This window comes from Tachypleus tridentatus, chromosome 4 (assembly GCF_004210375.1).
Source record: "Tachypleus tridentatus isolate NWPU-2018 chromosome 4, ASM421037v1, whole genome shotgun sequence".
Classification (NCBI taxonomy): domain Eukaryota; kingdom Metazoa; phylum Arthropoda; class Merostomata; order Xiphosura; family Limulidae; genus Tachypleus; species Tachypleus tridentatus.
The window spans coordinates 108,188,945-108,213,860 of record NC_134828.1 but is presented as its reverse complement, the minus strand read 5'-3'; the positions used below and the strand labels follow the sequence as shown (position 1 = coordinate 108,213,860).

General features: G+C 33.1%; 1 protein-coding gene across 1 annotated transcript in view; it reads right to left on the bottom strand.

Moving 5' to 3' along the window:
* LOC143249863 (macrophage mannose receptor 1-like) overlaps positions 1-24,916 on the bottom strand; it is a 118,814-nt gene that overhangs the window by 16,611 nt on the left and 77,287 nt on the right. Inside the window, exons 26-32 of the mRNA XM_076500424.1 lie at positions 21,942-22,131; positions 18,734-18,871; positions 17,096-17,230; positions 15,892-16,049; positions 13,031-13,130; positions 5,827-6,080; positions 3,260-3,440 (exon numbers count right to left, since the gene is read on the bottom strand). Of these exons, the coding sequence (XP_076356539.1) occupies positions 3,260-3,440; positions 5,827-6,080; positions 13,031-13,130; positions 15,892-16,049; positions 17,096-17,230; positions 18,734-18,871; positions 21,942-22,131 (1,156 nt within the window). The remainder of the gene's footprint in view (positions 1-3,259; positions 3,441-5,826; positions 6,081-13,030; positions 13,131-15,891; positions 16,050-17,095; positions 17,231-18,733; positions 18,872-21,941; positions 22,132-24,916) is intronic.

The window sequence follows — 24,916 nt, the reverse complement described above, 5'->3', positions numbered from 1 at the left end:
TTCGTGTTGTTTGTTCTTTTCAGAGACGTAATATGGTCTAATATAGCCTGATGACTCGCATCATTAGTCAGCAAACAAGCTCACTTTTTCAAATTTGAGGGCGTTATAAAGTTACGACCAATCCCACTATTCATTGTTAAAAGTAGCTCGAGAGTTGGTTGAAAAGGGCGAGCACATGTTTGGTGCAACCAGAATTCGAACCCGCGACCCTCGGATTACGAGTCGAACACCTTAACACAATTGGCCATGCCGGACCGCCTTTAAATTGTAAAAGTCACGTCGTAAACAAGAGGAATTCTCGCCGCACTTAAAGTTCTTTCACACATGACTTGAGTAAATTACCGTATTTTACGCCTTGTAAAACACTGCATCGTGGAACACGCACCCTAATTTTGGAAAGACAGTTCTGAGGAAAAAATATTTTGACTCAGCAACCAACAACTTGATGCAGCCTTGACTTTTCTTCAACCTACTGAGTAAATACAGTCAAATATATCACATTCTTCACAGTATATCAGCAATATTAGTTAAATTGAATGTTTTATGGGTAAATACTTGTAACTGGTAAGTAATGATATTACGATCTGTACGTTTTGAGTCGACTCTAAGCTGACCTCTTGTCTTAACCATCACTTTTGTCTTGAAAGAGGCGTGGGGAATTTTCAGGGTGTTTTTAAAGAAAAAAGTGCGTCTTACATGGCGTAAAATACGGTAACCTACGAGATCTCTTTGTCCCCTTCCTTAGCTATATCTATGTGCGCTAGCAACACGGAGCGTGGGACGCGCGTATACCCGATTCAATTTTATTACTTATCAAGATATCTATCAGCCGACCCTAAAATTGAAATTCTTGTAAACAGAATTAGAATAAATTAATATATGCGACATTGAGCGTGATCAAGTACGTCAACCAAATGAATTTGATCTGCTGCGTCAAAAACTGTAATTAAATTTCAAATCGGTAAAGAGACTGTGGAGCTATAAGTTAAATGTTTGCACTTCAAAAATATCCTCAGAGCTGTTCTGTCAGCCGTTATGCCTCGGCTAAAAACAAAGTAGATGAAAATGAGCTCAACGACTTAATAACTCTGAAACTGCTTGTGCAAAAAATCAGAACTAGAAATATATTTATTTATTATATTTATTTGAAATCATCAGTTTTTGTTATTATTCTTGTAGAATTAAAAACGTCAATAATGCTTGTCAAATTCTTGATACGTTAAACTCATACCGAGTTATGAAAATACATAAAAAAGACTTCATTTTGACAGCAATAATCATGGTTCAAAAGAATAATATTGGAAAGCAATGATATGTCAACATTACCTTTTATAGATTTTGATGTGTTGAATTATTTGAGCATGTTTAAGTATTTAAGATAAGAACAGCATTAATTATTAACCTTAATTTTGGATTTATCTTTCTGGAATATCTTAATTACGACTGGCTGAAAAAGTACAAAAATACTTATAAAATCTCTTATAAGAGATAATACTGAGTATCAAATATGGTAATATACTGCTGAAAAAGCCAGTTCATCGTTCAACTGTATAGGTCAAGATAAATGTTATGATAATATATATATGTAAGATATTAAAGAATTGCTTCTTACTTTTGTAAGTTATATTAACGTTTAATATAATAACATATACTTGAAAACATCCTTGAACCGTATCTCTATAATGTAAAATTTGAAAAAGCCAAAAATAATTTTAACAAAATTTGGGTCCCGGCATGGCCAAGCGTGTTAAGGCATGCGACTCATAATCTGAGGGTCACGGGTTCGCATCCCGTCGTGCCAAACATGCTTACCCTTTCAGCCGTGGGGCTTATAATGTGACGGTCAATCCCACTATTCGTTGGTAAAAGAGTAGCCCAAGAGTTGGCGGTGGGTGGTGAAGACTAGCTGCCTTTACTCTAGTCTTACACTGCTAAATTATGGACGACTAGCACAGATAGCCCTCGAGTAGCTTTGTGCGAAATTCAAAAACAAACACAAAATTTGGAAGTCCTTAATGTATTAATAACAAATCTGCTTTATAATGAGTTTAAATTCAGTATAATTTTTTATAATATAAAATAATCTAGTGGTAACTGAACTTTAAGATATAATTAATATTGTTCAAGAATATTATAAACAAGCTAAAACTCTTCATCGAGTAAATAAAAATCAATATCTACCTATAGATTAAATAACATTTAACTTTAGTTACCTCTCTACGGAAACTAAAAATGACTTACGCTATGAACTAAAACAATTAAATTGTGAGTATATGTAATATTATTCCTAAGCTGATGCATAATTTTACACGTATTGTTCCGAATTTCTCATAAACGAGATTACAAATGTATAACTCACGAAAATATTCCTTAAAAGAACACCACTTCTTAAATGTGTGTGTTTTTCGTAAAGCTACGTTGGGCCATTTGCTGTCTCCACCGAGGGGAATCAAACCCCTGATTTTAGCCTTGTAAATCCCAAGACGTACAGCTGTCCCAGCGGGGCGCCATCTTATATGTATACACTCTTTATAAATATTATTAATATTTTACTTTATGTACAATAATTATGCATCTCTTTCAGTATTAAGATATATACTATTAATATGTAAATACACAACACCGCGTAAAGTAATTTCAAATAAAATGCAAATCCACAATAACTTATTGCAAAGTTACATGTTAATTACTCCGATCTTTAAAACATAATAAAATATAACTAAAATTAATATCATTATAATTATTTCACGTAATCTTGTACATTTAGATCTTATTGTGAAACTTAGATTTAAAATATAAAAAAAAACAAAAAAATAACCAACTTTGATGACTCACTGCCTTCCCTCTTGTCTTAAACTGCTAAATTAGGGACGGCTAGCGCAGATAGCCCTCGTGTAGCTTTGCGCGAAATTAAAAAACAAACAAAAAATTCTTTTGTAATAGCTGTTTTATTCTAATGAATATTTTATGTTGTTTTATTATTTTTTTCTGTTTTCTTCTGATGTGTTATTTACAAGACTGTTTTGGATTCTCATTATTTGAGCGGAAATACATTTTATGTGTAATATTTTATATATGGCATGACCATACAAACATATATATGAAATAATATGTACAACGAAAAAGTCCAAACTGTACGTACAGTTCACGTATATATTAAATATGTTCATCCATTATATAAAACATGTTTATGCTATAGGTCTGTGTTTCAAGAATATCTACAGTAACTAGTTTTAGGTTTTCATAAAAGGATACTTGCCTCTGTTGATTTTACAAACAAACGGTAGTTTCTCTTCACACCTTGTAACATTCCACTTGCCGTCCTCAAGGAAAGACACACAAAGTGGCTCGGAATTTTTTGATATAGTTACTGGCTGGCCTTTGCCCCAGTTGGTAAAGTAAACTGGCCACTGGTCTGACCATTGGAAGTGGTTTACACCCTGCATTTATAAAACACATATTTTCTCTCTCTTTTGTTAACCCTTGTTTCATTGGTCGTTACTCGAATAAACGTTACGTTCTAATAACATATTAACACAGAAAATTGTTACATACTCTTACACACAAGTTTAGGAAAAACAAAATAATAAGAAACAAACAAAATGTGTTTTTGTTTTTCTTATAGCAAAGCCACATCGGGCTATCTGCTCAGCCCACCGAGGGGAATCGAACCCCTGATTTTAGCGATGTAACTCCGGAGACATACCGCTGTACTAGCGGGGGGCCGCAAACAAAATAACACAAATAATTAGAAAAAATAATAATAAACAAAATAAAACGCTACGTATTATAAATTATCTCGGACGAACCTCAGATTTACTATGTCACGTACGTGAAGTGTTACGATTTCAAATAACCGGAAATTTGAATTTAGAAGCTAATTAAATGTTAGTATCTATCAAATTTATGATATTTTTCAACAAGATTGATACACACAAATTTCTTTCTTAATACAAATATATCTTAATATAAAAAATGCAATTTATGATAACAGATATTACAAATAATTATTTATATATAGAAAATTTTTACAAACTTATAAACAATATTCAGTTTTATATCTCGTCTAGAACTGAATAATTTATCGACGGTTCAGGTCCACAACGAGCTAAATAGTTTTATGTTGACAAATAGAAACGACTCATTTGACAGGAATGCTAGCTTGCTCTTTTAGATTTTCACATGTGAGTTCTTTCTGCTGAAATTGACTCTCTGAAGTTGAATGGTTCTTAATGTTCAAAACCCATAAACGTTCCTGGTGAAATATTTTTAGTTTTTTAATTAGTAAATGTTAATCATAATTACAGCTTCCAAGGCTTATAGTATACTGACTGTAGCTGACCGACAATATTCTATTACTGCGTGTGGTGCGATAGCTAGATCTCACACACATTAGTCGAGATTCTCGAAAATTCAACTGGCCGAACAATACGCTAATGCTTTCGTCAAACATCTATTGTTGATTCTTACACTCGAGAATCTTTTACAAATTTAGAGAACGGATGGGACTTACACAATACACATTTAACAATATAAGTTAATACATTAAACTGAGACAAACGTAGATATTAAAATAAATGTATAACAGTAAATCCTTTATAAACAAAATAATAAGTAACAAAATAAAATAAACACTCAAAAATAACATAAAACAAACAGTAATGAACAAATTCAAACAAAAAATAAGAAACAAAATAAAACACAGTAAGTAAAATAAAAGAAACAAAAAGAATTTGTTCGTTTAAATTTAACTTCAAAGCTACAGAATGGGCTATCTGTGCTCTGCCCACCACGAGTGTGAGTCTACAGAAATACTGCTGCGCCTTTGGGAGCAACAATAAGAAACAAATTAAAATAAAATAAAACAATTAACAATAAACAGAAAACAAACAATAAGAGACAAATTAAAACAATCAACAATAAACAAAATGAAACAATTAACAAGATACAGAAAACAAACAATAAGAGACAAATTAAAACAAACAAAAAGAAACAAATTAAAACAATTAACAATAAACAAAATGAAACCATTAACAAGATACAGAAAACAAACAATAAGAGACAAATTAAAACAAACAAAAAGAAACAAATTAAAACAATCAACAATAAACAAAATGAAACAATTAACAAGATACAGAAAACAAACAATAAGAGACAAATTAAAACAAACAAAAAGAAACAAATTAAAACAATCAACAATAAACAAAATGAAACAATTAACAAGATACAGAAAACAAACAATAAGAGACAAATTAAAACAATCAACAATAAACAAAATGAAACCATTAACAAGATACAGAAAACAAACAATAAGAGACAAATTAAAACAAACAAAAAGAAACAAAATGAAACAATCAACAATAAACAAAATGAAACAATCAATAATAAACAGAATAAAACAATTAACAAGAAACAGAAAACAACCAATATAATAAGAAATAAAATAAAACAAATAATAAAAAACAGAAAACAAACAATAAGAGACAAATTAAAGCAATCAACAATAAACAAAATAAAACATGTGAATGTTTTATTCTTCCCTACGCAAGTAGTTTGCTAAAAAATAGACACTGACACGTTTTCTGTGATACACCTAAATTGAAAATTTATATTTTATTTTGTCTGATTTGAGAAGAAGATGTGAAAAATAAACCTAGAAGAAAAACCATTCATGTCAAACAGTAATCTGTTAAAAATGTTGATCACATGTATAACATTTTACATTTAAAAATGTCTTCTTGAAGATAAGCGTCATTGTAAAAATAAAGAAAGAATCAGTAAACCTTGACTTTCCTAATTCGAAAGTAATTGTAGATGGAAACTTACAATTTTGGATCCAAAGCCTATCCACACTTTGCTCTTGAATTTTTTCAGAAGCAAATGAAGAAAAGCTTGTTCATAGGGGTTTATAACTGATGTCAGATGACCTTTCACCTCACGACAGTAATTTTCAGCTTCTTTCCAGGTTTTTCTACTATTAAAATCACTAAAAACTTGGTAACAGCCTGTATCGTAGGACACATAATTTTTTAGGGATCCATTGCAGTTGTAATTTGTTTCTTGTTCAGGTAGATCCTTATCTGCAATACAGATTTCAATATGTTCCAAGTTTTTACATTTCATTTAACTGAATAACTGCTGTGGTTCAGAACGTTTATTTCTTATGGTGCCACCATACAATCGATTAATGTGACATATTTAACGAAATTAAAGTATTGTAAGTCGCACAATACACATTGTCAACTCGAGCTTTTAAATGTAAGAAAGTAATCTATTTTTAGAAAATCATTCCTATACTTGGTAAACAATAACTTTCTTGCCTAAAATATAATTACAGATTATGTTACTTACTTTTATTTAACCTAAAAGACATTAACAGAACAAAAACTTTCATTATTCTTCACATTCAGATAATTGACATATTCCTCCGTCTCAGAACACCATCTCTGACTTTTAAACCTCACATGAAAGTACTTATTATAACTTTCAGATTAATTTGGGATAGTAAGCGTTGAATAGTTTTTAACTGTTTTGTGACAAGGAAATTTTGTCTTCCGAGATATGGTTAGCAAGTGAATAAGGGAAGTTTGGATACAGTGGGTATCTATAGGTAGTTTGACGTAAACTTATTTAAAAAAGAAGTTATTTTTTCCAATAAATGGAGGGGTAGTCGTTTGGAAATAGAACGTCCAGAAAGGAGACAAAAGTTATTTGTGTCAGTTTCATGAGTGAATGTACAGAGTGGTGATGTGAGGTAAGAAGGGGTTAGATATGATCTTTATGATGTACTTTAGGGGAAGTATCTTATCTTCCCCTAAAGTAAGCATCTTTAGTACCATCAACATACCTAGTGTGAAGAGCAGGCTTGGAATTTAAAGAACAGCTTTCAATCTAGTTCTATTTCTGGTAATAGAGAAAAATGTTAGCAAGCGTAGGACCCAGTAAGTAACCCATAACAACGATCTTTATCTACTCGTATGTGGTTGGACTCAGTGGAGAACCCATAACTACGCCATCTATCTGCTAAATGGTATTTATTATTAAAGAGGAGAAGATAATCTTTGGAAGAGAGTTCAGGTACAGAGTTTATTTTCCGTATTAGAAACTCTGTTAACAAGAATGTTTTCGGAGAAGATATTAAACAAAGAAATATCAATTGTTTCATCCATGAAATATCAGTAAAAAGTAATACCAGTCCTAGTCATCACGTGATTTAATATCAGTGTTAGTCATCACGTAATTTAATATCAGTGCTAGTCATCACGTGATTTAATATCAGTGCTAGTCATCACGTGATTTTTAATATCAGTGCTAGTCATCACGTGATTTTTAATATCAGTGCTAGTCATCACGTGATTTTTAATATCAGTGTTAGTCATCACGTGATTTTTAATATCAGTGCTAGTCATCACGTGAGTTTTAAGTGGGGGGACTTGACTTATTTCTCGGGAAAATTGGAAGGAATCAGGTGTTGTAAATTTGATTGGTTTTCGTTTCTTTCGAATTTTGCATAAAGCTACACCAGGGTTATCTGCGCTACCCATCTCTACTTATTAATGTAAGACTAGAGGAAAGGCATCTATTCATCACCATCCACCGCCAACTCTTGGGGTACTCTTTTACCACTGAATAGTGGGATTGACCGGCATTATAACACCCCCACGGGTGAAAGGGAAAACGTGTTTTTGAAGACGGTGATTAAAACCCGCAACTCTCAGAATGCCTTAACCACCTGACCATGCCGGGGCGATACAAGTTTAGATACGTTATAACTGTAAGCGCCTAAGACGGAAATAATTTCTAAATTTTCGGCAGACAATATAATATTCCAGTTTGGGAACCTATGTCATATAGAACATTGAAAACACAAGCAGAAATAATATTTTTTTGTTTAGGATTTTAAGATTTCTTTGAGTTTTCCCTACGGGTTAGTGGTTCTTTATTGTAAAGTACGGGTTAATGGTTCTTTGTTGTAAAGTACGGGTTAATGGTTCTTTGTTGTAAAGTACGGGTTAATAGTTCTTTATTGTAAAGTACGGGTTAATGGTTCTTTGTTGTAAAGTACGGGTTAATGGTTCTTTATTGTAATGTAGGGGTTAATGGTTCTTTGTTGTAAAGTAGGGGTTAATGGTTCTTTATTGTAAAGCATAGCTTAATAGCTTTCTTTATACGTTTAAACTTATTACGGTTTTTAAGAACGTCAAGCATTTCCTTAACAGTCAGTTTTGTTAATGACAACTTCTTCTGATTGGGTGATATGATATTGTTGTTTCTGTAGAGGTTTTTGATAATTGTCAGTTCTTCAGATTTCAGATTTGGGAATATCCTTCGTGTGTTATCAGTTATATTCTAAACTCTCCATACCTTCTTCAAAACTCAAAACAAATTCTCCATTCTTAACTAAACTGTATGCCAAACAACCTAAGATACCCACCATACTCAGACTTAACTTGAACTTTTGTTAACCATATCTCGGAAGACAAAGTTTCTTTATCTCGAAACTGTTAAAGAGTATTTAACACTTATTAAAAGTGTAACTTAACTGAAAGTTGTTATGAAGCCAAATTACAAACTCGGTTTTCTACCGCTACAAAATTCGCTACAACCTATTGTTCACATTTATACACGTGTAAGGCCTCCTATATCGGTGAAACCAAACGTTAAAGTACGAGCAGGTTAACACAAGGGAACATTAATAAAAACAGGACGGTTACATACCCTCCCAACACTGCTATCTATTAGAACCGTACATTAATAAAAAACAGGAAGGTTACATACCCTCCCAACACTGCTATCTATTAGAACCGTACATTAATAAAAACAGGAAGGTTACATACCCTCACAACACTGCTATCTATTAGAACCGTACATTAATAAAAAACAGGAAGGTTACATACCCTCCCAACACTGCTATCTATTAGAACCATACATTAATAAAAACAGGACGGTTACATACCCTCCCAACACTGCTATCTATTAGAACCGTACATTAATAAAAACAGGAAGGTTACATACCCTCACAACACTGCTATCTATTCTAACCGTACATTAATAAAAACAGGAAAGTTACATGCCCTCCCAACACTGCTATCTATTCTAACCGTACATTAATAAAAACAGGAGGCTTATATACCCTCCCAACACTGCTATCTATTAGAACCATACATTAATAAAAACAGGAGGGTTACATGCCCTCCCAACACTGCTATCTATTAGAGCCGTACATTAATAAAAACAGGAGGCTTATATACCCTCCCAACACTGCTATCTATTAGAACCATACATTAATAAAAACAGGAGGGTTACATGCCCTCCCAACACTGCTATCTATTAGAGCCATACATCAATAAAAACAGGAAGGTTACATGCCCTCCCAACACTGCTATCTATTAGAGCCGTACATCAATAAAAACAGGAAGGTTACATACCTTCCCAACACTGCTATCTATTAGAAGCGTACATCAATAAAAACAGGAGGGTTATATACCCTCCCAACACTGCTATCTATTAGAACCGTACATTAATAAAAACAGGAGGGTTATATACCCTCCCAACACTATCTATTAGAACCATACATTAATAAAAACAGGAAGGTTACATGCTCTCCCAACACTGCTTTCTATTAGAACCGTACATCAATAAAAACAGGAAGGTTACATACCCTCCCAACACTGCTATCTATTAGAGCCGTACATCAATAAAAACAGGAAGGTTATATGCCCTCCCAACACTGCTATCTATTAGAGCCGTACATCAATAAAAACAGGAAGGTTATATACCCTCCCAACACTATCTATTAGAACCATACATTAATAAAAACAGGAAGGTTACATGCCCTCCCAACACTGCTTTCTATTAGAACCGTACATTAATAAAAACAGGAAGGTTACATACCCTCCCAACACTGCTATCTATTAGAACCGTAGAGAAACAGGAGGGTTATATACCCTCCCAACACTGCTATCTATTAGAACCGTAGAGAAACAGGACATCAGGACTCCTTCTCTATCATTAATTTTTTTTCAATAACCAAACATGATACTAAACTACTCATAAATAAACATTCTACCTGAAACATATTCTTTCCTCCCTAAATAATATACAGTCTTCACTAGATATAAACTTATTTTAACTACTCTAAATATTACACAGAGTTCACTAGATATAAACTTATTTTAACTACTCTAAATAACATACAGTCTTCACTAGATATAAACTAATTTTAACTACTCTAAATATTTAGAGTTCACTAGATATAAACTTATTTTAACTACTCTAAATATTACACAGAGTTCACTAGATATAAACTTATTCTAACTACTCTAAATAACACACAGTCTTCACTAGATATAAACTAATTTTAACTACTCTAAATATTACACAGAGTTCACTAGATATAAACTTATTTTAACTGCTCCAAATATTACACAGTCTTCACTAGATATAAACTTATTTTAACTACTCTAAATATTACACAGAGTTCACTAGATATAAACTTATTTTAATTACTCTAAATAATGCATAGCCTTCACTAGATATAAATGTATTTTAATTAGTACATTCGCAACATGTAATGTCGAGAAAACCCACTTGTAGAGAAATATATATGTTAAAACGGCTCGTTTGGGTTGGGAATTTGTTTTACGTAGAGGAGTGAACAACATTTCGACCTTCTCGGGTCATCGTCAGGTTCACAAAAAAAGAAAGAGATAACTGACCGGAAGCTGACCACATGTTTAAAAGGGGTTGTGTCGAAATGTAGAGGGCGGTGTTAGATGCTTGAATATATAATTTTATATTATTTATTTTATTATTATTGATTATATTACTTTTAATATAGATATAAAGGTGTTCTCTGTATTGGTTTATTTTGGATTTAAGTTGTTGTATAAGTAAGGCTTCTTTAATTTTGCATTAGTTTATGTTTGTTTCTTTATTTAGTATTTGAGTGTTTTCTATGGTTATGTTGTGTTTATTTGACTTGCAGTGTTCGAAAACGTGTGAAGGTGACTTTTTATGTTCTTTAAATTTTTTTGTTTCATGTGCTGAGTCCAAAGAACCGATACACAATTCAAAACAGAAATCCACCGAAAAATCACCCATACTGGACTATCCATTCCTTGGGACTCAGCACATGAAACAAAACAAAAACGTAACATACTAAGAAACCAAACAAACACAGTCATAAAAACTATGCTCACCAGATAAAATTAACGATGAATTAGACAAAATAAAACAATACTTCATCAACATCAATAAGTTTTCTACACAAACCGAAGAAAACATTATACGCACACACCTAGACAGAAAGCAAAATCAACCAACAAAAGTAAATATATCTCACGAATCAAAAAACCACGAAACCATATACTGCTGTATACCATACATTCCCGACATCAGCAAACAAATAACCAACATTTGGCAAAAACTAGTAACAAAATACGGCATTCTAGTTAATACCAAATGTATTCAAAAACCAGGCACAAAACTGAGGTCTATACTATGTAAAAACTACACTGACAAACACCACACCAACATTATTTATAAAATACAATGTGATAACTACCACGAATTTTATATTGGGGAAACAAGTAGAAAAATGGAAACCAGATTTAAAGAACATAAAAAGTCACCTTCACACGTTTTCGAACACTGCAAATCAAATAAACACAACATAACCATAGAAAACACCCAAATACTAAATAAAGAAACAAACATAAACAAACGCAAAATTAAAGAAGCCTTACTTATACAACAACTCAAGCTCAAAATAAACCAATATAAAGGAACGCCTTTATACCTATATTAATATAATAAAATAAATAACAATAAAATAAATAATATAAAATTATATATTCATACATCTAAGCCCGCTCTCTACATTCCGACACTCAGTTACATAACCCCTGTCAAACATGTGGTCAGCTTCCGGTCAGTTACCTTTTTCTTTCTTTGTGAACCTGACGATGACCGAAGAAGGTCGAAACGTTGTTCACTCCTCTACGTAAAAAATGTTCTCAACCCAAACGAGCCGTTTTTACATATATATTCGTAACACGTTTTCATTTTCTCAACTTGTATTTCTTTATTCACACTCTTTCTCTCTTGCGTATTTATATATCTGTTGTAATTACAAATAATTTTTATTTGTTTTGTACATCTAAGTTACTGATAATGGGATTGTGAGGATTCAAAGACGTTTAATAAATGCTTCCTGCATGTATTAAGTTTTGATATAGAATCATCTGTCAGCTTTCACTAATTCATCCTTTAATATACACGTTTTACATTGTTCAATAACAAAAACCAGGTAAAGAGTTGACTTTACCATCAAGATGTGGCCTACGACATCACAGTACTCACTCATCTCAGTTCTCAATCAACGACAAAATCAATTGTTTCAAAGACAACACATAATGTGTAACTTTGTTTTTACAGAACATGTTCAATCACCTATATCTAAGTGTGTGAGAGGAAACCGTCAGCTCAAAGTAACTAAAGAACGACGGTTAATATGATTTATTATTACATCCATTACTCTACTTTCCAGGACCAGAAATATGCACTGTGTATATTTAAATGGTTACAGATGTTACCCTATTTTACACAATAATAAAAGTATATTCTATTATTTATTTTCAACTGTTGACATTTAAAGTCCTACTCCTTCAAACAAGAAACTTACATTATAATTTACCCTAACAAACTTAACCATAATTTTCCAAATAACAAAACATTCAGGTTATTTATATCTCAGAACGGCTTGTTCTGAAATTAACAAGGTTAACCTGAGGATAACCTAGAAAGGTCGAAACGTTGTTTTTTTCTCTTTATTAGCTAAAATGTCAATATCTATACCAGCAGTTCTGAGATGCAGTTTTACTTCAAGTGAGTTTCTCATTATCAGGAAGATTCACATAGAACGAATATTCAATTTATCTATATAGTAGCGGGAACAATCCTATTATCAACACCGGAAATACAGAACATTACTTCATGAAGATTACAAGAACAAGAATTGTGGACTTACCTTTAGGCTGTTGGCAGATGTAGCCTTGTTTCTCAGAGCAAGAACTATCAATCCATCGTCCAGATCGTATAGATGATCCTAACATTGTAACACATCGTTTCTGGAGAGAAGCACACAAAGTATTTGTTATATTAACTAGTACAGTAGAAAACTGCTATCATGATAATCGTTTGAATAGCACCCTTGTCCATCTTACGTCAGTAAACAAACTAGTGTAATCTCTAACTTGGAACTATAGCACCCTTGTCCATCTTACGTCAGTAAACAAACTAGTGTAATCTCTAACTTGGAACTATATCACCCTTGTCCATCTTACGTCAGTAAACAAACTAGTGTAATCTCTAACTTGGAACTATATCACCCTTGTCCATCTTACGTCAGTAAACAAACTAGTGTAATCTTTAACTTGGAACTATAGCACCCTTGTCCATCTTACGTCAGTAAACAAACTAGTGTAATCTCTAACTTGGAACTATAGCACCCTTGTCCATCTTATGTCAGTAAACAAACTAGTGTAATCTCTAACTTGGAACTATATCACCCTTGTCCATCTTACGTCAGTAAACAAACTAGTGTAATCTCTAACTTGGAACTATATCACCCTTGTCCATCTTACGTCAGTAAACAAACTAGTGTAATCTTTAACTTGGAACTATAGCACCCTTGTCCATCTTACGTCAGTAAACAAACTAGTGTAATCTCTAACTTGGAACTATAGCACCCTTGTCCATCTTACGTCAGTAAACAAACTAGTGTAATCTCTAACTTGGAACTATATCACCCTTGTCCATCTTACGTCAGTAAACAAACTAGTGTAATCTTTAACTTGGAACTATAGCACCCTTGTCCATCTTACGTCAGTAAACAAACTAGTGTAATCTTTAACTTGGAACTATAGCACCCTTGTCCATCTTACGTCAGTAAACAAACTAGTGTAATCTCTAACTTGGAACTATATCACCCTTGTCCATCTTACGTCAGTAAACAAACTAGTGTAATCTCTAACTTGGAACTATAGCACCCTTGTCCATCTTACGTCAGTAAACAAACTAGTGCAATCTCTAACTTGGAACTATAACACCCTTGTCCATCTTACGTCAGTAAACAAACTAGTGTAATCTCTAACTTGGAACTATAGCACCCTTGTCCATCTTACGTCAGTAAACAAACTAGTGTAATCTCTAACTTGAAACTAACAACAGGAAGGTATTGTTATTGAATGTAGTACATTCTAGAATATCTTACAGGTGAATGTAGCTAAAACACAGTAACTAGTAGAAAGAAACATGTTAGAATGTTCCGTAGGCTGGATATAACTACAACAGATTGATTAGTAGAAGGAAACATGTTAAAATGTTCTGTAGGTTGGAAGATAATTACAACTGAGTAATTAGTAGAAGGAAACATGTTAAAATGTTCTGTAGGTTGGAAGATAACTACAACTGAGTAATTAGTAGAAGGAAACATGTTAGAATGTTCTGTAGGTTGGAAGATAACTACAACTGAGTAATTAGTAGAAGGAAACATGTTAGAATGTTCTGTAGGTTGGAAGATAACTACAACTGAGTAATTAGTAGAAGGAAACATGTTAAAATGTTCTGTAGGTTGGAAGATAATTACAACTGAGTAATTAGTAGAAGGAAACATGTTAGAATGTTCTGTAGGTTGGAAGATAATTACAACTGAGTAATTAGTAGAAGGAAACATGTTAGAATGTTCTGTAGGTTGGAAGATAATTACAGCAGAGTAATTAGTAGAAGGAAATGTTAGAATGTTCTGTAGGTTGGAAGATAACTACAACTGAGTAATTAGTAGAAGAAAACATGTTAAAATGTTCTGTAGGTTGGAAGATAACTACAACTGAGTAATTAGTAGAAGGAAACATGTTAGAATGTTCTGTCGGTTGGAAGATAACTACAACTGAGTAATTAGTAGAAGGAAACATGTTAGAATGTTCTGTAGGTTGGAAGATAATTACAGCAGAGTAATTAGTAGAAGGAAACATGTTAGAATGTTCTGTAGGTTGGAAGATAACTACAACTGAGTAATTAGTAGAAGGAAACATGTTAGAATGTTCTGTAGGTTGGAAGATAACTACAACTGAGTAATTAGTAGAAGGAAACATCTTAGAATGTTCTGTAGGTTGGAAGATAACTACAACTGAGTAATTAGTAGGAGACAAACAGTAATTAATGGTTCATGGTTTGTGGGTACTACAAATTGTTTTTTTTCAAACAGATTAACAGTGAGAACATTCCAAAATATCCCAAAACTCGAGAGAAAACAAAAGCATTCTCCTTAAAAAAATAAGAAAAACAAAACATTCTGAAATGTCCTACGAATCAGTAGGTGTCTGGAACAATGTTCTAAAAACGTTTCTAAAATGTTTCATAGTTGGGAAGTAGTTCAAGAATTCCCTTTATTACACTTATAAACAAATCACACTTAGTTTTTGTTAACTTCATTGAAACAGGCTAAATCAAAATTTTTCTAAGTTACAAGACCAGTTGAAATCTGGTTGTTAGCATGCTAGGCCTATAGGTGTGATGTTCTGTGGTCCGTTTTCATTAAAAGCATTCTGCACTTTAAGTTCAATGGTATTGTAAAAAGTAACAGTGAAATCTCGCTATTCGGTCAAACGAAAGTCCAAGACTTTGTGGTGAGTACTGATGAACAGTTGTCTTCCCTGTAAGTTCATGTTTAGAAATGACTTTGCTGAGCTATCTATTCGTTTTGCTTTTCACAAACATTTTTGAAATAAACAAACAAACCTAAACGACTTCAAAGTCCGTCGGTTATTTGCCTTTTTCGTTTATTTTCGGTTTAAGATTTTTGGAAACGAGCTACAAACGAATACTCACCCAAAACGAATTTGGACTTCCAGGGGTCCAGTTCACGTAGGAAACCCGCGTGTTATCAGTCCATCCAAACGTCCGAGTGAGCAGTCCCTTTGAACTTATTCTGCTAAGTCCAATCCACACATTAAACCTTTTGTCCGTTAACATGGCAGTCAAGAGAACTAGAATAAAAGCACAGTGTCATACAATACGTCAAACATAAGTTCGTGGATCTGTAACAAAAGGAAGTTCAACTTCAGTTATAAATTTAAAAACGAGAAATAATAATTGTACTTATAATTAGCCATCGCTATTGAATGAACTTTCTGCATTCTGCGGTACAATAGATTCCATTTAATTTTTTGTTCTGAAAATTACTTACACATTATTGTTACAGATTTGTTTGTTTGTTTTTGAATTTCGCGCAAAGCTACTCGAGGGCTATCTGTGCTAGCCGTCCCTAATTTAGCAGTGTAAGACTAGAGGGAAGGCAGCTAGTCATCACCACCCACCGCCAATTCTTGGGCTACTCTTTTACCAACGAATAGTGGGATTGACCCAACACATTATAACGCCCCCACGGCTGAAAGGGCGAGCACGTTTGGCGCGACGGGGATGCGAACCCGCGACCCTCAGATTACGAGACGCACGCCTTTACACGCTTGGCCATGCCGGGCCTTATTGTTGCAAATACGCAACAAAACATAAATTACAACGTGAGTTACACTGAATGTTTTACTGATTAATTTTCAATAGAAATGACAGTCTTTATCCTTCAACCCTACCCCTAGAACACTGATATTGCAGGATTCTGCCAGAACATTATATAGTTAGAATACTTAAATGTTTTTTATAGCTGTTGTTTTTTTATAGTTAAAATACAAAACTCACATGTTTATTTTAAAAACACACAGTTAGGAACGACACCAACCTCTGTGAGAAAATAAAGAATCCACAAATATAACAAAGAATCCATAAATATAATAAAGAATCCACAAATATAACAAAGAATCCACAAATATAATAAAGAATCCACAAATATAACAAAGAATCCGCAAATATAATAAAGAATCCACAAATATAATAAAGAATCCACAAATATAACAAAGTCTTCACACTTATTAAAGAAACTCCCTTGAACTCCTGTTTTAACCTAACATTTATTTCATACTTTCAGACATATCGTCAACTGATTTAACATTTTTATCAAAGACTTCTATCAACTCACGTTGTTCGATCTCACTGTTAACAGTCGCCAAGTCACCATTCGTACCAACTTTTCTACAAGCATTACGAGCATCCGGCCAAGCGAGTTTGTCTTCGTCCTTCACACCAAAGATCTTAAAACATTTTCTGCTTTGCTCTACATACAGAATAAAAACATATCACGTGGGTAATATAACCCAACAGTGCACGAGAATTAAACTAATTGGCTGCTATAATAATTTCAATAACAACTGTCAACTCCATATATAGTAGATATATATTAACAAAATTGACAATTGCTGACATGAACACTATATATTAACAGCACTTTCTCAAAACTGTCAACTCGTTTCATTACAGCTATATATTAAAAACACTTTTCCAAAAATGTTACCACAGTGTTATTAACAGTCACTCATTAAACAACACTTCTGTAAAAAAAAAAAATAATGACTCCGTTTTAAATATCATATCTTACAGTTTTTTTTTTGAACGAATGAACGTCCCTCACGTTCCAAGATTTGGGTGCTTGTGAGGTGCTGTACTGACACCTTCCTAACACTTTCAAATATTGTCCAACACTGTAGTCCATGTGTAGCCCAACATTACATCCACTTCAAATATTGATGTTTTAACTTCTAGCAGATTGAGAGTTGACATTGCTGAACGTCAAGTAGCTCGTGACATGTTATATTTCAAAGCTACTGGTTCAGTTTTAATTGGTGGTCAATGACACTTGTTGGATAGCTTTCCAGATGCCAGGGTAGTAAACACTGATCAGACTTTCACAACGGTTATTACTTTCGGTTAAGATAATCAAACCATCTTTGTTAAGCCTTTGTTTTTATCTATAGTGTGATTTTTCATTGCTTGCACGTGATAATGTGGATCACCACATTTATAAAAACCAAAAACGTGCACTACAAACCTTTACCTTTCGAAAGGACCAACATGACCCATGGTTTGTTTCTGAATAACCTAAGCCACTCAAAATCTAACAAGAAAATTATTTTTCTAAAAATAAACACCGTTTTGCACCCTGATGGTCTCTACTTTTCGATATCTTTATAAATGCTAGCTAAAAAAATTCCATTATTACATTTATAAATACACCAGACTTAGTTATGATTAGCTTTAGTCACATGGCCATTTGGAATCTAGTTGTTACCATGTTTCAAAGTTTATTTCATGCGTATTACAACCAGCAAGTACATGTGTTATTCTGTGGTTTGGTTTGTTTTGAATTTCGCGCAAAGCTACAAAAGGACTATCTGCGATACCTGACCGTAATTTTGCAGTGTAAGACTAGAGGGAAGGCAGCTAGTCATCACCACCCACCGCCAACTATTAGGCTACTCTTTTACCAACGAATAGTGGCATTGACCTTCACATCATAACGCTCCCACGGTTGAAAGGGCGAGCATGTTTGGTGTGACGGGGATTCGAACCCGTGACCGTCGGATTACAAGTCGAGTGCCTTAACCACCTGGCCATACTAGGCCTTGTTATTTTTTTAGCGTAATATATTTTTTAATCTTTATCCAAACAAACATAGCGTTATTTTAATTAATTCATTAAACAATATATTTTTCATACAAAATATTCTTATTATTTAAAATTAACAACAAACGTCTTCTCTAGACAGAACTTAAGAACTTACTAACTGAAGTCCAGCCTTTTGGACAGTTGCCTTCGATCTCGGGTGGTTCATTGGTGGGTATTGGAGTCGGAAGATCACCGTGTGGACGCTTGCAGATTAAACTTTCCACCAAATTACAATGGTTCAGAGTCCACTTTCCTGTTAAAAAAATAAAAACTATTACTGAAAAAGTACTTAACAATGTTTCGTATTATCCATGTCAAACAGTTAGATAGGCCTAAAACGAGCTAATCTTTGAGTTTTAAAAAGTCTGTATTTCTAAAAACTTAAATGCTTTTAGAATATTAAAAATCTGCTTCATACAAAACCCGAGTTCTAAATGTAAAACCTAGAAGAATATTCACCATTCTTACACGTAGATGGCAAGCATCACCAAAGAGAGAGGGAAATTATGTTAGTTATTCAGTTTTAGTTTAAAAAACCTTGTTCTTGTTTGTTTTAGGGTTCATTATTTTAAACGTAACTCCAAACGTTTTACTCTCAGTTATTCTTAGAATAATATTATAGGCCACAGAAGAGGGAGTTTAACATCAAAAGAAGATAAACCTTCATTAATAACTAGACTTGTTTCAAACAATTGATGATTAGACTTTACGAAAAATAAATTACTTTTTTATATCCAATCAAAACACTTCAAAAACAACAACAGTAACATTTAAGTGTCATGAAGACATCACTTCTCAGAATGGCTCGCGTTAACCAGTCCATTATTTCGTGGTCTTTTTTTGTATTAGTTCATTATAACATAAGTGTAATATTGCAAATGGAACTATGAAAAACTACATTGTTTGCAAGGTGCAGTCTACGGACGTTGTATATGAAAGTTACAAAACATGTAATTTAAAGTGCTTGGTTACGATGGTGCTACAAGACAAGCAAAATGGTGTCTGGAATTAGAATAATAACTCTCATTTTTAGGCAGGAACCTTGGAGCTTGTAGATACAGCTTGGCGTACGCGATAATTTAATGTCCCATGACAAACAACACAGTCGTAATTTGGTTAATATATTGAAAGCAACTACTATGACACCTTTGATAGATTGTTTAGGCAGAGTATTCATGATGAAACTTTGTATAATGGACGTCAACTGCCTGTTGTGGAGATACAAATGTAGAGGAAGATGTTTTGAAAGTCTTCCGCATTTAGTCTTCAGGTCCGAAAAAAACGAAAGATGGAAGGCTTTTGAAACGTCGTCCTCTACATTTGTGTCTCCACAACTGGCAGTTGACGTCCATTACACAAAGTTTCATACTATGACACCTTCAGCAGCGAACAGATACTGACCAATTAATCTAACACATTCATTGGGTGGTCACAATCTGCTTTTAAAAAGGAAAATCTTGTTACTTTATGAACAACTTTTGTATATTATTCTCAAAGTTATAACGTAAAATGTTTAAAAAGCTAAAAAAACTCTAGATTAAGTGATAACATTAAACATTGCACAATAACTAGTAAGAGCTTAGAATATGTGTACTAATTGTGAAAGACATACGTGAAGGTAATATTCTTACACACAAAACACTTCCTAATATCTACTGTTAGCTGGAGCTTGGTTTAACAATCTTCCAGTTGATGGACAAGCAACAGCAGGAATCAGACCTTTACCCAACAGGTTTCAATAGAAAACTGAAATTGATCGTACACTCTACCACTAATCATTACACTTCCAGAGATTACATCAACAAGGCCACAAGGATAAAACCTGCTTATATTTTAGAACCACAGATATCACACCTTGCATCATCAAGGCCACAAGGATAAAACCTGCTTATATTTTAGAACCACAGATATCACACCTTGCATCATCAAGGCTACACGAGTAAAACCTTATCATATTTTAGAACCACAGATATCACACCTTGCATCATCAAGGCCACACGGATAAAACCTTATTATATTTTAGAACCACAGATATCACACCTTGCATCATCAAGGCCACACGGATAAAACCTTTTTATACTTTAGAACCATAGAGATCATATCTTACGTCACCAATGCCACAGGAATACATACGAGAACGATAGTGATCAGACCATTATCAGGAACATCATCACAAAACTACACAATCCCATTCACTATGAGTCTACACAATCCCATTCATTATGGGTCTACACAATCCCATTCACTATGGGTCTACACAATCCCATTCACTATAAGTTTACACAATCCCATTCACTATGGGTCTACACAATCCCATTCACTATGAGTCTACATAATCCCATTCATTATGGGTCTACACAATCCCATTCACTATGAGTCTACACAATCCCATTCACTATGGGTCTACACAATCCCATTCACTATGAGTCTACACAATCCCATTCACTATGGGTTTACACAATCCCATTCACTATGGGTCTACACAATCCCATTCACTATGGGTCTACACAATCCCATACACTATGAGTCTACACAATCCCATTCACTATGGGTTTACACAATCCCATTCACTATGAGTCTACACAATCCCATTCACTATGGGTCTACACACTGCCACCATTTAATTTTTGCTCAATAAAATTGAATCATACGAGTCTACGACCATGTTAGATATAAGTAAAGAACCAAAACGGAGCACAGTGGAATTATTTCAATAAAAACTAAAGATATACAAGAGTGCTCCAACAAGAACTAAATATATACAAGAATACTCTGATAAAAGTTAAAGATATACAAGATATAACTCCAATAAAACTAACTATTTATGAGATTATTTCAATAAAATCTTCAGATGTACAAGGTTACTCCAGTAAAACTAAAGATATACAAATTTAGAGACCCGTGAAATGGGAATTATTCCAACAAAAACTAAATGTACAAGTCTGGTGTTCATGAAACAAAGGGTGAGTGGACAAATACTAGACATATTCGCTCACATTGTCCACTTGTTTTAGTGTAAGCATCTCATCTACATTATGTAAGTTATTGGAATACAACGATCCAATAGCCAGTTGTATCTGAAATATAAAAAGTATACACCACGTCTGGCGACACATGGTGAATATTTTCTTTTGACAGTCATGATTCAGCTCACTTAGGAGGTGAAGGTGGTCACATAATCCAACTTATCCATGTATGATTGTAACGCCACATAATCAAGACTAGGCCTACTCACCTTCTTGAGCTGTTTTAACTTATGAGGTAAGCCTGTTATGTTTCTTCCTACTGCTGGAAACAAGATGGCCGGTGATATGATTTCTTACCTGACTTTCCGTCATATATAACACACTTTTCTTCATCAGTAGATATTTCATCTTTATTGTCCTTTTCCCAGTTAACATAATCCAGTACTGATCCATCTGCCCACTCCAGCTGACCCTCGAATCCCAGGGCGTGTAATCCAATCCAATACATTAAGTGTTGGCCAACTTCAGCATTCTGTACTGCATCTATCTAAACCATAAAACAAAAATAGAATAGTTTAGAGAAAGGTTAGATAACAAAATAAACAGCCAACGTGTGATAATGCTTTCTTCACTGTCTTGTTTTACCGTTGTTTCAGCTACCTGATGCTATATATTTTGACCCGGTTCAAAACAAACTGAATTTCGTTAAAAGCTGATACAAACTTACATAATGAAAGTAGAAAAGGTTCAGATTTGTAGGATAACAGTTAAGTTAAAAGTTACCAATAGTAGAAACCTACAAATCCTCACGTACACTACTTTTAACAATATAGATCTTATATTTAATAATGCAGCTATATCTTTTAGGATATCTTAAGACATATTAACTACATTCCTGTTATATACTCTCTATCCATGTAGCTCAGATTTGGCTTGAAAGTTTGTTGGGTCTATGTAGAAATACATACAGATTTCCGGTTTCACATTTGTGTTCTCCAATTTTTATGGGCGTTTTTGGGTGTTTACAATTACGTATAAGAAAAGCAATTTTTCCTCTCCTAAGATAACCTTTCATTAATTATTAATTTATATAACTTCCACCCAAGGGACGGGAACTTGAGACAAAGTAAAATATTTATCTGTCTGTGTAATTCTAAAAAGGGTTAGCTGTATGCAGGGTGCCCCAGAAGTCTGGACCCAGAAAGTAAACATACATTATATTATTAAAGTCAAACAAATATATTTCAAGGAAATGGTTACACTGAATACACAGTATGTCAATGTGTAGTTATTAAGGCAGGCAATTTGGTTAAAAAAATACATTCAGAATAAATTGTGTATTTTCCCTTTGGATCCAGACTTCTGGTAGAACAGATTACTGTGATCTACCTAATGATCAGATACATAGCATCAGATACTTTACTATCAGAACCTTATTGTCATATACTTTATTTGTATCAAAAACACCTGAAAGGGTTTGATAACATTATATTATTAGAAATGTTTTTTCTGTCGTCATGGCAACAACATACATATTATTTTTTATCTGATGTGTGTAAAATATAACTTACTGTTATGAACTAATTGTCTGAATATCTCAGGTTTATATGACAATAATTTCACATATAGACATATTGTCAGTAATATACAAGTACAGTCATCACATGACATACTGTCAGTAAGATACAGGTATAATAATCATATATAGACATACTGTCGGTGAGATAAAGTACAGTAATCACATATAAACATACTGTCAGTAATATACAAGTACAGTAATCACATATAAACATACTGTCAGTAATATACAAATACAGTAATCACATATAAACATACTGTCAGTAATATACAAGTACAGTAATCACATATAAACATACTGTCAGTAATATACAAATACAGTAATCACATATAAACATACTGTCAGTAATATACAAGTACAGTAATCACATATAAACATACTGTCAGTAATATACAAGTACAGTAATCACATATAAACATACTGTCAGTAATATACAAGTACAGTAATCACATATAAACATACTGTCAGTAAGATAAAGTACAGTAATCACATATAAACATACTGTCAGTAAGATAAAGTACAGTAATCACATATAAACATACTGTCAGTAATATACAGGTATAATAATCATATATAAACATAGTGTCGGTAAGATACAATTATAGTAATCATATATAAACATAGTGTCGGTAATATACAAGTACAGTAATCACATATAATCATACTGTCAGTAAGATAAAGTACAGTAATCACATATAAACATACTGTCAGTAAGATACAATTATAGTAATCATATATAAACATAGTGTCGGTAAGATACAAGTACAGTAATCACATATAAGCATACTGTCAGTAAGATACAATTATAGTAATCATATATAAACATACTGTCAGTAAGATACAAGTACAGTAATCATATATAAACAAACTGTCAGTAAGATACAGGTATAGTAATCACATATAAACATACTGTCAGTAATATACAAGTACAGTAATCACATATAAACATACTGTCAGTAATATACAGGTATAATAATCATATATAAACATAGTGTCGGTAAGATACAATTATAGTAATCATATATAAACATAGTGTCGGTAATATACAAGTACAGTAATCACATATAAACATACTGTCAGTAAGATACAGGTACAGTAATCACATATAAACATACTGTCAGTAAGATACAGGTACAGTAATCACATATAAACATACTGTCAGTAAGATACAGGTACAGTAATCACATATAAACATACTGTCAGTAAGATACAGGTACAGTAATCACATATAAACATACTGTCAGTAAGATACAGGTACAGTAATCACATATAAACATACTGTCAGTAAGATACAGGTACAGTAATCACATATAAACATACTGTCAGTAAGATACAGGTACAGTAATCACATATAAACATACTGTCAGTAAGATACAGGTACAGTAATCACATATAAACATACTGTCAGTAAGATACAAGTACAGTAATCACATATAAACATACTGTCAGTAAGATACAAGTACAGTAATCACATATAAACATACTGTCAGTAAGATACAGATATAGTAATGTCATGTAGACATAGTATCAGTAAAATACAGATGTGTTTCTGATATACACATGTTTGTTGGATGAAGTGAGCACTTCAGTATAACAGACTCAGGGAAAGATGAATGGACTCTACCTAAAAGGAACCATTTCTAATTTGTAACCTACAACCTAAGTTGTACAATCAAATAGCTATGTCAATGCATCTCAAACTATGATCAACTTATGATGTCCGATAGGGGCTAAAGGTAGGTGTCAATAGCTT